Raw genomic sequence first — 14,126 nt, forward strand, 5'->3', positions numbered from 1 at the left:
CCCCAAGGACTTGGAACCATCTACCCAAGCTGGCCTATGCAGCTCTGAAGTAAAGGGGCACAGCTCTAAGGTCCAGGTGGTGGGGCCAGCCCAGTCCCTAGTGGGTTACTGGGCAGGTGGCTGAGGAGGTGGGGTGGTGAGGCCACCCTCCCAGGAAACCCTCTTTCCATACAAGGGAGCCCAGACCAGGAGGAACGAAGAGAGAGAGAAGCAGGGAGGAAGGGAAGGTGGGAGGGTAAAAGAAGTGATGAGGTGGGGGGGAAGGGAGTGAAGGGGGAGAGTAGGAAAGGAAATGAAATGATAACTCTCTTCCCCCCGCCCACCTCCTCCCCTGAAACAGGAGAATAAACCAAAGACAGTGATTCCCAAACTTATCTGTTCATTAGAATCCCCTGGGAGTTTCAAAAACCCATGATGACTGTGCACCTCTCCTTGAGATTGTGATGTAATTGATCTGGGATGTGCCTTGGTCTTTGGGATTTTTAAAAGATCCTCAGGGGATTCTAAGGTGATAGGTCTGGGAGCTGCTGAGGGGGCTGTTTGGTATTTGGACAAGTCTCATAGGAATCATATTTCAAACAGGCTTTGTATTGGGCGTGTTCACCTGCAGATCTTTGGGATGAGGATTTCCTCTCTGCTGTACTAGGGAATTTGGAAAGCAGTTAGCCAACTGAGCATTTCATAGACGTGTGAGCAAAAAGTAGCTGCACTCTGGCTGTGGATGTGCCAAGCTTTAGTAGTAGGTGCTAGAATCCTGAAGCTAGAGTCCGCTCCATTCCTGTGGCTGGGCAACGTGACAAAACTGCTCCATTGCCTACATTCTTAACATCTTAAGAAAGGCTTTCACTGCAACTGGTCCCCAGAGATCCAGCACAGGAATTTCTAAGTTGGCTGTTCCTGTGTACAAAACGGAACTTCCCTCTTATCAGGGCCCCAGGGAAAGTTGGTGAGAGCAGCTAAAAAGATAAGAGAGGTGATGAAGCATCTTGTTTTCAGCAAACAAGACTCTTCAGTTGTAACCATGGCACCACTGGAAACAGCTCAGAGAAAGCTAGAAGAGGACAGGAGACTGGGTTGGAGGGCACAAGAGGGTCCTTCATGGGGTCCTTGGAGCCCCGAGTCTGGAAGCTGTAGGAGGAGTCCAGTGGGCTAAGAGCTTCCCTCCCAGTCCTGCCTTCCTCACCACCCTGTCCTGCCTTGGTTTGATATATACTTTTTCATTTCTCATCTTGATTGTGTAGGGTCCACCGGGACTTCCTGGCAAGATAGGACCAAAGGGAGAAAAGGTATGAGCCACTATTACCTTCAGTCTGCCTCTCCTTGGTAATTCCAGCCTATATCCTGGGGATGCCACTGAGAATTTTCTGGTTGAGATTTCAAAGCATGTGCTAATTCTGCCTTAGTGCATGAGGATGGGCTCCATAATGATGGGGCTGCTGCTGCAGGTATGAGATCCCACTGGTGTGTTTCAGCTTGGCCCACTGACATGGCAGGGGTGCTGTGAGCGGCCAAGCAACCAAGCCACATGGTCATGCCCAGCCATCAGCCCTACTAAGCTCTGTGCTTCCAGAACTTCTCTTCCAAAGCAGCCTCTGCTTACCTGTCTTCTCCATCCACAGGGGGAGCTTGGCCTACCAGGAAGGAAGGTATGGTCCATGCTGTTCTGTCAGCATTATATGGGCAAACTGTGCTCCACATGTTGGGGGAGGGATGTGTATGTGCACACATGTGCGCACACTCCTAGGGGTAGGGGGGACCATCAGGTGCTTTCTCGGGCTCCAGTACCCAGGTAGACAGTAATCCCACTGCCATTCTGATGATGACAGTGGGCTCGTTCTGCCCGCTCTTGTGTTCAAGAGCTAGAGCCTGCTACTACCAGACATTTGGACACTTCTCCCAGGGGCTGCCAAGCCTGGCCGAATTTTCCCCAACCTCAGAGCATCTCATCCTGCCATCCATTAGAGGGCACAAAATGAAAAAAAAAATTAAAAAAAAAAAAAAAAAAAAAAAAAAAAAAAAAAGAGGGCACAAAATGACTCTCACTGTCTATTTGATTATACTGGAATGAAGTGCAACACAGAAGCAAATGGCTCTTGCCTTTTGGCCCAGCTGAAATAAATGGGTTACCTAAGGTCACAGGCACTCTGAGTGAACCAAACACATGTCATCAAGACTCTCATTCATGTCAGGAAAGAGTAAATCAGCAACCATTCACTGTAGTCAACAGAGGCTGGCACTGAATCTGTGGGTCTTGGTGATAGAAGGAGGTGCAAGACTTTGACCAAAAAAAGGATGCTCATGATTCTAAATATAAATCACTATTTTGCTGGTTAGATGTTTTATTCAAGTGGTTTCACTATCAACAAATGGAACTTTGCAGAGCAAAATTATATCCCTCCAGGGCCCAGATCACAGCTCTAGCCAAAGTATAGTGGTTATCTGAAGTGCAGGCTGGAAAGGATTCTGGGATGGTCTCCATGCTCAAAACTAATGAAGACCATGATCAATTAGTGATGTCTGCCATAAACATGAGAGGCAAGAGTAGAAACCAGTACACACACCAGCATTTGTGATCTCTGGTGTAGGGGTTGAGCCTTCCACATGTCTAGCTAAGCTAACTGCGAAACTAGCCAGTGGGTACAGAGGTTGAGAGAGACCACAAGTCCCCCCACCCACTTGCTCTCATAAGGCTTGCTCTTTCATAGCTCCTGGCTTAGGCTGGTTTCCCTAGAAGCAGAGGTAGAGGCCACATATGCCATGGGCAAGTGAATGAACTATGGGAACTCTTTCAGGAGGATCCTGAGCCGAGAGGGAACTGGATGGTGCAAGGGGAGAAGCCCAGCTTGGCATGGTATCAGATGAAGTTCATCTTAAGCCTTATTCCTTGGGGAGCTCTGGGGTGTGAACTGAACCACAGAATTTGTCCCGCCTTGAAGTAAGGGAGCGGGGCTATGGCTGCAGGGAGAACAGGTACATAAATTGCAAGGCAGCTGCAGTTGCTCATGGGCTAATTCCACAGTTGCAGGTTGCAGGAATGAGTTGTGGCAGCAAGGCAGGTAGCCCCTGGGGGATGGGAACAGTGAACAAGTGAAAAAGTTTTTGAGGGAATACCAACAGCATCTGCTAGTACACCCTAAACCAAATCCTATCCAATTCTACACCATGTCCTTGAGGAGAACCTATTGGAATGCAAGGAACATTGGGGGGCGGGGTAGATGAAGGTGATAAAGAGCAAAAAGTCAAGAAGTTTAGAATGCCTTCACTGCCTTCCTACCCACTCCCCACCCCCCACCAACTTCCATTTATTGAGTAGAATAAGAACTTAAATGTTGACATAATGTGATATCAAGGACTTTAACTTATATCTAAGTGACCCAACTTTCTAGGCCATCAGTCTTTGGAGGGTGGGGATGGGTAACCCAGAGGCCATGCTTAGGGACTACACAGTTTTGAACCCCCAAAACAAACCTTATTTTCTGGAAGGAGGGAAACAAACCCAGTCATCCTGACTTTTGTTGTTCATTTTTGAAGGGTAGACCTGGTCCCCCGGGTGTTCCTGGCATGCCCGGGCCAGTTGGCCCTGAAGGACCCAGGGTAAGTTTGGGACACTCTCAGGACTCGTGTGGTATCAGAACATGAGAAGATGTCAGCCCCCCTGGCCTTTGGCACATAGTGAAACTCATTTCCTTAAGAGGAAGAAGAAGAGAAGCCCAGAGGTCCCCATATACTTTCTCCTTCGGTTGGACTACATGACCTTGGTCCACTCAATAGCTCTACTTCTGTTCTGGGGGGAAATGAGGGGCTACTTCCCTCTTTCACAGGGGCCCTAGTTCTCCTTTGTCCTCAGAGTTAGCATACGGTTTTTTGTTTGTTTGTTTGTTTGTTTCTTTGAGAGGACCTCAAGAAAGGCTTGTGTCTGAAAAGCTGTTGGCAGGAGAATGGTGGTTGAGGGGGTAGACACTGGCTAGCTGGAAAGACTAGAATCCTACATTTAGACGGGGATTGCCAAATGCTGATGAAATCCCATTCCTCAGACAGATTATGGAAAGCTGACACACCTACATCCATGCCTTTGTTTATATTCTTCTTTCTTTGTTCAGAGACTATTGAGTCCAGATTTGACCTACAGAAATTAGGGATGGGCAGGTGAATGTCTCTATGTGCTCTGATTGACTTACCAGCTATATTTATTATGGGAATAGAAAACTGTTCCCAGTCCTCTTAGGAAAAGTCCCAAGGATATTTTTCTAAAAATCTACTGTATAGTGCCTCCTTAAAATGTGCCTGGTACATTTTCCTCAGTTGAGGAACTGAATTTTTTATTTAAGTTTGAATTTAAAGACCTTTACTCAGTTCAGTTAATTGAAAATCTTTAAGCATGTTTGGAGTGACTTGAATGTGTGAATCTGCTTTTTCAGCTCTAAATTTTATGAACTCTAAATACAGATCAAGTATTTTGGATGGAAATTTAATGCCTGATTTGAGATGTGATTTAAATAGAAAATACACAAAGGTTTCAAATATATATTATGAAAAACAGAATGTAAAATATCTCATTAATTTTATATTGATTATATGTTGAAATGATAATTAGATTAAATAAAATGCTCTTGAAGTCAATTTCACCTGTTTTAATGTGACTTCTAAAAACATTCTAAAGTATGAGTATCTTATATTTCTACATTTTATCACTGGTATAGAATTTTTAGCACAGACAGTGCTGAAAGTTCCCACTGCAAACCATTCTGAGGGGTAACATCCAGAGCCCACCCATGAGTCTTAGCCCCCTGTCTCAATAATACACACCCAGGGGCTGATGTTCACTCTGTTTGGCTGCAAACCTAGGGTCAGAGTATATGGAAATGCCTGAAAGGCCCTACCTATGCAAAGAACAAAGCAGGTAAAGTTTTTATTGGGGGTGGGGGGCTGACACTTAGTCCTGTGAGGCCCCAGTGCCCCCATGCTCTCTCCCCACCCTCCCACAACCCATTCCAGTAACAGATGGAGCATTTATAGCATCTTAACATTTAGTTTGGAGATCTGCTCTGCTCTGCCTTGGGCAATTTCATTTTATGTTTAATCTTAAATATCATAATGAAGTGTGGACTATGGAGCCTTGAACTCCTGGGAATGAACAAGGGAGCATGGGGGGATCCTCAGATTCATCAGCCAGTTCCAATGTCCCTGGTTCATCCTAATCTTGCCCCTGATTCTCCTGGTTCTGTTTTTCTATAAAAGTCACTGTAGGTCCTTTCCTCCTTCTTCTTCTAATTCCCATAGGGTGAAAAAGGTGACCTGGGTGTGATGGGCTTGCCAGGGTCAAGAGGACCAATGGGCTTCAAGGTCAGTTTGTTGGTCCAGGTGGACATTCCCAGGTCTTCTAATTCTGGAACAGCTACTGTCCACAAAGATACAAACTGCCATCTGGGTTTGGGGAACATCAGAGATATTGGAAAGCCCAGTGCCGGAATGCTTGCCTTTACCAGCCTTGTGGGGCATCATGCCTGGGACACATGGCATACAGATTCCTGCTATTCTCCTGGGCAGGGAGGGTCAAGCTTCTGAACGACAAAGTAGTTGGAAACCTTCATTCAGGCCTTTGTGAGTAAGAAAAGCAATGTTCTATTTAGGCCTGGTATAAACATAACCCTTGGGGACATCTTTGTGTTTACTGTTACAGCCCCCACTAAAACTTGGAGCACAAGGTGGGAACACACCTCGCCATCACATTCAGGGATTCCTTCCACTCTTGCACCAAACCTAGAGGTCCTATAGGGCTGATCCTAAATGTACCTTTTGCTTTCTTTTAGGGCTACCCTGGATCCAGAGGGGAAAAGGTTAGTGTTTGTCTCTGATGGCTTCCCAGAACCTGATCTGGGCTATTGGCTCTGGAATCAATGGTGAGCAGAAGACAGGCCCAAGCTTTTCTTAAATTAGTGACTATGGTGACCATTCCTAGATATTCCCCTGTCCTTTGTCATTGGGCTGAGAGAGCAGTGAAGAGTCCTCTGAGGCAGGGCACATGGATTAGGGAGGAGCTCCAGTGGAGGCAGAGGCCTCTCACATGGAACAGATGAGCAGTTGAAGATTGTGCCTTGTGGAGAGGGAACACGGCTTGCCTGGGGGCTCCCAAAGGAAAATGGCTGATGTGTGTCTTTAGACCAAGTTTCCACCACACAGCCTTCTCATCTGTCAAAAACCAAACCAGGGATCCCTGGGTGGCTCAGCAGTTTAGCACCTGCCTTTGGCCCAGAGCGTGATCCTGGAGTCCCAGGATCGACTCATGCGTCGGGCTCCCGGCAAGGAGCCTGCTTCTCCCTCTGCCTGTGTCTCTGCCTCTCTCTCTCTATGTATATCATGAATAAATAAATAAAATCTTTAAACAAACAAACAAACAAACAAACCAAATAAAAAATCCAGCCAGAACCTGGGGACAACTTTTCTACAGAATGAGAGAGGATCCAGGACCTAGAATTTTGTGAGTTGTCTTTTATTAATACAAGGGTCTTTGTGGCCCAAACAATAGGTAGATCACAGGGATGCCTGGGTGGCTGAGCGACTGAGTAGTTGAGCGTCTGCCTTTGGCTCAGGGTGTGATCCTGGAGTTCCCGGATCGAATCCCTCATTGGGTTCCCCACATGGAGCCTACTTCTCCCTTTGCTTATGTCTCTGCCTCTCTCTTTCTTGAATCTCATGAATAAATAAATAAAATCTTTTAATTAAAAAAAAAAAAAAGGTAGATCACAAAGCATTCCTTCCTTGGGCAAGTCCCTAATCTCTGAGCCTAGTCTTTGTCTATACAATGAAGGTGTTGGCCTAGGGAGCTTTCATTTTGTAATGCTCCAATTTTCCCTCAGGGTATTAACTCTTTGACTCTCTCCTGTGATTTCCTCCTAGGGATCCAGAGGTGAAAGGGGTGACTTGGGTCCCAAAGGAGAAAAGGTAATGGCCTTTGCACGGAATGATAAACTACAATGTAAGTGGCAGCCCCCTGTGAGCTGTTGGGCTGACTGGCTGACTGACCAACAGGGCTCTTCTCTTGAAAACAGCCAACCACCCTCTTCCATAGCCCTCTCAGGACCTATCTCAGAGATAGTCACTGTGTGTTGCTCTCTTTACAGGGCTTCCCAGGATTTCCTGGAATGCTGGGGCAGAAAGTAAGTACTTAGAAATAGTAATAAAGTAGGCCTCAGTAACACATTAGACCTAAGCACTACACAAATAGCTCTGCCTTCCTGTCCATTGAGCAGAGAAAGTGGGTTTTGCTGTGGAAGGTTCTGGTCTAGAAGAGGAGCAGGTTGCTATGCACATTGATGAGAGGGTTCCAGCATGGTCTGAGACCTCCTTCTAGTTCAGTGGAAGGGAAAGGACACCCCATTTGGGTGGAGAGGCCTTTCTTTGCATTTCCTACCTCTTAGAGGGCCACAGGTAATGTTCAGGAGCAGAAGGCATCAAAACAGAGGGATCAGATTTGAGCTGCAATGGTCAAGAGCCCAGGGTGAGGCACAGGCATCTTTGGCCTAATACCATTGCTAATGACACTTAACTCAGACCTTCGAGGGCGGCACATGTACTGCCAGAGGTATGCAGCATTATTTCAGCTGGGTGACAACAAACATTTTTTATTTGACAGTTAAATATTTATTTAAACAGTTAAATATTTAGTGGGATTTTATGGATATCTTGCTGGGAACAAGGCTACGTAAAAATGGAGTTCATTCAGTTAATTTACAACAGAATTGAGAACAATTCTGTCGAACATTGTGTTCTTTATGCTGAAAGCCACTGACCTGGGAGGTTGTCATTTTTCCCTAGCCTTACAGCATCACAGCATAGTATTCTTTGAACATGCAAAATGCATGCTTGCTTAGAATCCTAATTGTGTTCTGAGTTTATCTTAAAGTTTTCTTTTCCAAACTTGAATAAACAATTTTTATCTGACCTTCAGTTAGGAGAGCATATTTAAATAATTTCAATCATCTGACAGTAATTTATTATTATTTATTACTACCTTCAGCTGTCAAAAACTCTGTTCCTGCTATTTCCTAGGTGGAATGTTGGGTTAAAAATGAATAATTACATAAGCAAGTTAAAGGAAACATTAAAAGAGAACAAAACAATTTGATTTAAAAATATTTAGGTTAGGTGCATTCAGTACAACAGTGAACATCAAAGAATAATATATTACCGTGGAATTAAGTATGACAGCTTCTCTGGACTCTGCACCATTTACTAGACTTGCCATTTAGAGTTCTCTTTCCTTTCATGGCAAGCTGTTTTAAGACAAAGATGATATGATAATAATAATTTTTATTAGAAATTAGATCAAGAATATACTGGCTGCTTCCAGTTGATGAAGAAAGGAGCCACACTTCCTGCTGCCAATCTTAAAAAAGAAACAAAAAACAAAACCAAAAACCACTTATACTGTTTATGCTGCAGTTTTCTCCAAGCCAGATAAAATGCCCCTTGACCCCTTCTAAACAGCCAAGGAAAATTGTATGAGCATCCTCCTAGCCATAGAAAGTCCATGTTATCCTCCCACGCTCTCACTGCCTACGTCCTAGAGGACATGACAGGTTGGAAAGAAATCACAGGTTTAAGGACAGTTCTTGGTGTGGAAGATGTTAATGGCTTGGGTAGGGATAAATCTGTTAACACTGGCTGAGTGCTGGATAATTTCAGAGTTCTATGCTTGATCCTTATTCTGTATTAGTGTTTCCTGAAATTGTCTGTGTTATACTTCCTCTGACCTTCATGTGAAGAGCTTTCTTGATGTTTATTGTTCTTTTGAGTGCCTGGGGTAGCTCTTCGTGGACACTGGCTTCCAACTAATAGAAACTCTCATGGTTGCTCGTGCTAAACTTAGCTTGTTGGTGGTGCATTCTGGGTTCTAGAGGGATAACTGGAGGTAGGAATGATGTTCTGGGGTCCATGACCCAAAGGGATAGTAGGTGGGCTTGGAGTTCTAGAAGAACACAGGGAAGGAAAGAAACTATGATGGAGAAATGGATTTTACAAAAGGTTGGCCATAGTACTGCAATTAGTACATTTGGTTCTGATAGTTCAAAGTAGGGCTTTTCGATTAGGAGTATTGTTGACATTGCTTCCCATGCCTTTTACAATAATTATATTGAGCATTTGAATATGTCTGGAACATTTTCCACCATAGTTTTCATCTAAATCAAATGAAAGTGAGCTGGAACTCAAACCAGTTTTTACAGAAGAGTAGGGAAATGTATAACCCTAAATAAAGGTCATTACATGAACAGAAAATTTTGAGAGATGATAGCTGTCGAAACTGTGTCCAATCATTCAGAAACCCATAGATGTGTTTTGTTTTGAGCATAAATTCAAAACACAAAATTTCAACTAAGAGAGAAAGCATTTTTCCCTGGCAGCTTACAGTGTCACAGTCACATATGTCACTGAAATGCAGGAATCTCCTACTTTGGCCATTTAGGATGGTGATTTGGGACACCAAAATGTGTGCTGCCCAGCAGCTGTCTCTTTCAGATAGTCAGGAACTCACCCAGAGTAACCTTGTTCTTCCCTTCCTTGAAAAACCTATCTACCTTTTACATCACCTCATCACTTTCCCAAACTCCCAGACTGGCCAGTTGGAAAAAGTCTGGAATGATCAAGTACACTGCTCTCATGACAAATGATTGGATAGACCTGTAGAGATGACCCTGCTCCACCTGCCTTAATTCCTCTCTTGCTTTTCTTTCTTCTTTCCAGGGTGAAATGGGTCCAAAGGGTGAGCCTGGGATAACAGGACACAGGGGACCCAGAGGAAGACCAGGAAAACGAGGCAAGCCGGTAAGAATCTCAGTGCTTAGCACGCCCCTGAGGTCAGACCCTCCTGATGTAGGTGTAGGTGGGTGGTGTAGAGAGACAGATAGGTGGAGCCAATCAGAGAGATTCCATAGGCATAGTCCCCAGTGTCCTCTAGGCTGGTAGGCAGAAAGAGTACCATTTTCAGAAGCTTCTGCTTCTCTAGGCTAACCAAGGTTTGAAACAAGTAGGATAGAATGCTCCATTCAAACTTTGTCGAAGGCCAGAAGCAAGAGTGGATCTTTGATTCATAAGAATGGGTCTATCTTAACCAGAGCAACTGGGAGTAGAAGCCGGATCTGGTTGTTCATCAAGAAAACTTGCTTTTTGCCTCAATGCCCCAGACACAAATGGAGTTTTGGAGAACAGCCCCAATATTTCCTTGCTATTGAAGGGTCTTCTGCATCTTAACAATATAATATGGTGGTTTTTCCCTACTCGGGCCCCTGATTTGTAAGTGATTCTATGGACACTGTTAAGGACTAAGGAAAATTGTTCATTCTGAACTCCTCTTGTTGAGCAGGTTCTTGTGTTAAATCATGTGATGTGGGGACGACTGGGTGGCTCAGTGGTTGAGCATTTGCCTTTGACTCAGGTCATGATCCCAGGGTCCTAGGATCGAGTCCCACATTGGGCTCCCCACAGGGAGCCTGCTTTTCCCTCTGCCTATATCTCTGCCTCTCTCTCTCTGTGTCTCTCATGGATAAATAAATAATTTTTTTTTAAAGTCATGTGATATGAGAGGGAAAGATGAAGGCACATTTGTTTTAACTGACTTTAGAGCTGTGTTGGGTACCTCAGAGAAACTTCTCATTTTTTCTCTAATGGACAGGCATTTCTTTACATTTTTGGTTGTCAGTTTGTGGATTCTTTACTTCTTTTTCCATTATAAATGTAATATATGATCATCACAAAAAACTTGGAAAATTCAGAAAATAAAAGGGAAGTGTTCTAATGCCTACCTAACACCCAGACATAACCATTTTGGTGTATTTCCTTCTAGTGTTATTTCTTTGTGAACTTTGTAGTTGTTTGGGTCTTTTATATCCAATATAAAATATATTGATAGTTGTCATATCCTAAAACTGTAACTTAAAATCACAGCATGCACATTTTTGCTCATTACTGCACATATTCATTAAGTGTTTTTTAAAAGTTGTATTTATTTTAGAGAGAGTATGAGCACGAGCAGGAGAGGGGCAGAGGGAGAGGAAGAGAATCCCAAACAGACTCCCCACTGAGCATGGAACCCAACACAGGGTTCTGTCCCATGACCCTGAGACAATGACCCAAGCCAAAACCAAGAGTTGGACATTCAACCAACTGAGCCACCCAGGCACCCCTCAGTAAGCATTTTTAAGCATTTTAAAGCATTTTTAAAGTATCTGCATCACACTTTGTAAATGAGTAAGCAGCAGATTGCTTGGACAAGAGTGGCCTGACCAAATAGTGCTGAGAGAGATGAACATCTTTGGGTGTAAACCTTTTTCCATTCATATGTTTTCATTCTTTCCTTAGGCTACATCTGTGGTTCTCAAACTTGAGCATCCATCACAGTGAGCTAGGGGGCCAATTAGATGCAGGTTTTGTGCTTCAGGTGCAATGGTTATAGTTTCAAGTTTGTCTCTCATCACCCCCAGTGCATAGGCCTTACTTCCCAGAGAGTCTGATATAATTGACCTGGGGTTTCAGCACAGTGGTTTTTCTTAAAGCTCACCATATGATTCTAATGTGTAGCCAGGGTTCTGAACAATGGTAACAGTATGAAGCCAATTCTGGTCTTTTCCAAGTGAACTTAGGAAAGACACAGGCCCCAACCTGGATAATATGAATTCCATTATAACTTTTGAAGTCACAATAGTCTAGTTCAATTTTCAAAGGTTTACAATGGCTGGCATGTCTATGACTTCACAGTGATGCCACAATTCCCTAAAAAACTTGACTCTGAAAAAGGAGAAAAAAAAAGGTAAAATCTTTTTCTTCCCTACTGCTGATTCCATGCAGAATGTTTTATGCTTGGGGTTCAAGAAGCTTGCTGGCTTTTGTCCTTCTAGTGCTTTTCTTGGACAGTGCTTCTCTTTTCCTGGTGAGGGCTTGAGCCAAGAAGGCTATTTCCTGACGCTGTTGCAAATGATTCAGTTGGAACAATCTTAAAACTACCCTAGCACCATGTGTAGTTGCTCAGAGAAATGAGCTCATCCTTCCTACAAGATGTTATAAACAACCTGAGTGAGCTCCGAACCCTCCCTGCCTGTCTAGTCAGCAGATACTTGAGCTGTTAGCCTTGGGAGACCACCATGGTACTGCTTTTCTTTTTAATCATGAATCAGTTTCCTAGCATAGAGTCTTATACATCAACTGTTGTTGGGCCAGTGGTGCTAAGAATTTCTGGAGGTTATTATAAGTCAATCCAACTCTTGGAATCAGAGATCCAGAAAGGACTTCAGGAGATTAGAATTTCAGAGCTAGAAGGATTTTAGAAACCACTTCATCCACTACCCTCTGTCTAGCCACAAGGAAACTGAGAGCCAGGGAAGTAGCGTGACCCCCTCAGCTACGCAAGCTTCCAAGGCAGCATTTGAACTTCGAGAGCTGAGACTTGCTTTCCCCACACATCTCTCATCACCTTCATGCTTCGGCACTCCCCTTCAACCAGGCTCAGGAAAACCACTCTTGACTCTGTTATGCTAATCTTCAGTTAAGGAGACAGAACAACTTCCTTGAGAGGGATCACCAAACTTTGTAGCAGTAAAGGAATAAAGAATGCTACCTTTCCTGGAAAGCACTGCTCATTGAGTCCTGCTCATAGAGGCTTATTCTAAACAAATGACTGATATACACAGAATATTCCATTATTGTTTGGTGTCAGAATCAAGGAGTGCTTCCAGCTCCTGCAAGCTGTGGCATTTCCTGTGCTCAGTCAGCTGATGTGCTTTTAGAAAAAGAAGCCTTCACTGTGGCTATATTAAGATGGTGTGACCTCCTTTGCTGTTCTGGCACCTATCTTAGGTACCAAGCTTCAGCTTGGGCAAGGGCCTAAGAACTCCCTCCATCAGGATGGAATTGGAAATAAACTATGACCTCACAGGCCCCATATTAAGAATTTAAGAGCTCCTAAAAAGTAAGGAAATAATAAATAAATAAATAAATAAATAAATAAATAAACAAACAAACAAATAAACAAACAAACAAACAAATAAATAAATTAAAAAGAATTTAAGGACCCCTTGGATATTGCCAAGAGAGACTCCAGGGCCATGTTGACAAAGTGGCAGATCACGTGTCACTGTTGTGATTGGAAAGGAGTGCCCTGCCTGCCTGCTTCCCAGACTTGGGGAAGATTATGTTTCATTACATGGGCAAGCCTGCCAAGGCACAAGTGTAGAAAGGGGATCCAGGTCAAAGGTGTCATGCATCAATCACTGTCCTGTTCAGGCCTAGCATAAGAGCAGACAGTTAGTCAATTGTTTAGGGGAAGAACCTACCGATTGGTTTCTGGAGTCATTCCTAAGATCAGCCCTAAGGAGGAAGTTCTTGTTCTTGACCCTCTCAGAACAAGCAGCCAGGAGGATAGCCTGTGTGGAATGGCTACAGCTCCAAGTATGCCTCTCTTTAAGACATCAGGCCTTTTCTAACCATGTGAAAAAGATGAAACCAAACTAGTTGCTATGATAGTCAGCTTGACCCCCCCAGCTCTTGGTTCTGTGCAAACCACTTTTTTACCTCTGAGATCTTTATTACTCTCACAATAAAGCTGTGAAGGTGTTTGATGGCCCCCATTTTATAGATGAGAAAGCTGAGGCACACACCAATGACCTGAGTGACCCAGGGTCTTATGGCAATGTGAAAGCCCATGTCTCTTGACTTCCAGCTCAACAGAACTACTTCCTCTTTTTGCCCCCAGCATCATCCTCCTCCCTCATTTAATCTGGGGAAGGGAGGTGAACAAGACAAATTCCAGCCCACAGGGAGCCTATGTCTCATGGAGAGACACTGACAGAAAGACCACACATTAATAATGGTGTTTCTGATCTGGGTAATGCTGGGAGGGAAAGGAGCCAAGTTGTGAGAGCCTGTGACAAGAACTGCCTTGGTCTGGCAGGGTCCGGGAAGGCTGTGCTGCGGTGACACTTTACCTGGGAGCTAAAGGCTGGGAGGGACCTTACCAGGCAGAGGAGTGGAGAGGGAGCTTGGGCGAGGAGGAGGAACGTAAAAGGTACAGTGTTCTTGAATACCAAAAACAGAAGGCTGGAACAAGACTAGGAAGGCCAGCCATGCAGGACTCTGTA

The 14,126-nt window shown here is 44.2% G+C and overlaps 1 protein-coding gene across 11 annotated transcripts in view; it reads left to right on the plus strand.

Annotated features, from left to right (window-relative positions):
- COLQ (collagen like tail subunit of asymmetric acetylcholinesterase) overlaps nt 1-14,126 on the plus strand; it is a 112,657-nt gene that overhangs the window by 84,475 nt on the left and 14,056 nt on the right. For all 11 annotated transcript variants that reach the window (XR_003137326.3, XM_049099571.1, XM_025448680.3 and 8 more), the window contains 8 exons: nt 1,242-1,286; nt 1,620-1,646; nt 3,532-3,594; nt 5,281-5,343; nt 5,811-5,837; nt 6,898-6,942; nt 7,122-7,157; nt 9,742-9,822. Coding sequence is in view for 10 of the 11 variants with exons in the window: in XM_049099571.1 (XP_048955528.1) it covers nt 1,242-1,286; nt 1,620-1,646; nt 3,532-3,594; nt 5,281-5,343; nt 5,811-5,837; nt 6,898-6,942; nt 7,122-7,157; nt 9,742-9,822 (387 nt within the window). In the remaining variant the exon portion in view is untranslated. The remainder of the gene's footprint in view (nt 1-1,241; nt 1,287-1,619; nt 1,647-3,531; nt 3,595-5,280; nt 5,344-5,810; nt 5,838-6,897; nt 6,943-7,121; nt 7,158-9,741; nt 9,823-14,126) is intronic.

This window comes from Canis lupus, chromosome 23, assembly GCF_003254725.2.
Source record: "Canis lupus dingo isolate Sandy chromosome 23, ASM325472v2, whole genome shotgun sequence".
Lineage (NCBI taxonomy): Eukaryota > Metazoa > Chordata > Mammalia > Carnivora > Canidae > Canis > Canis lupus.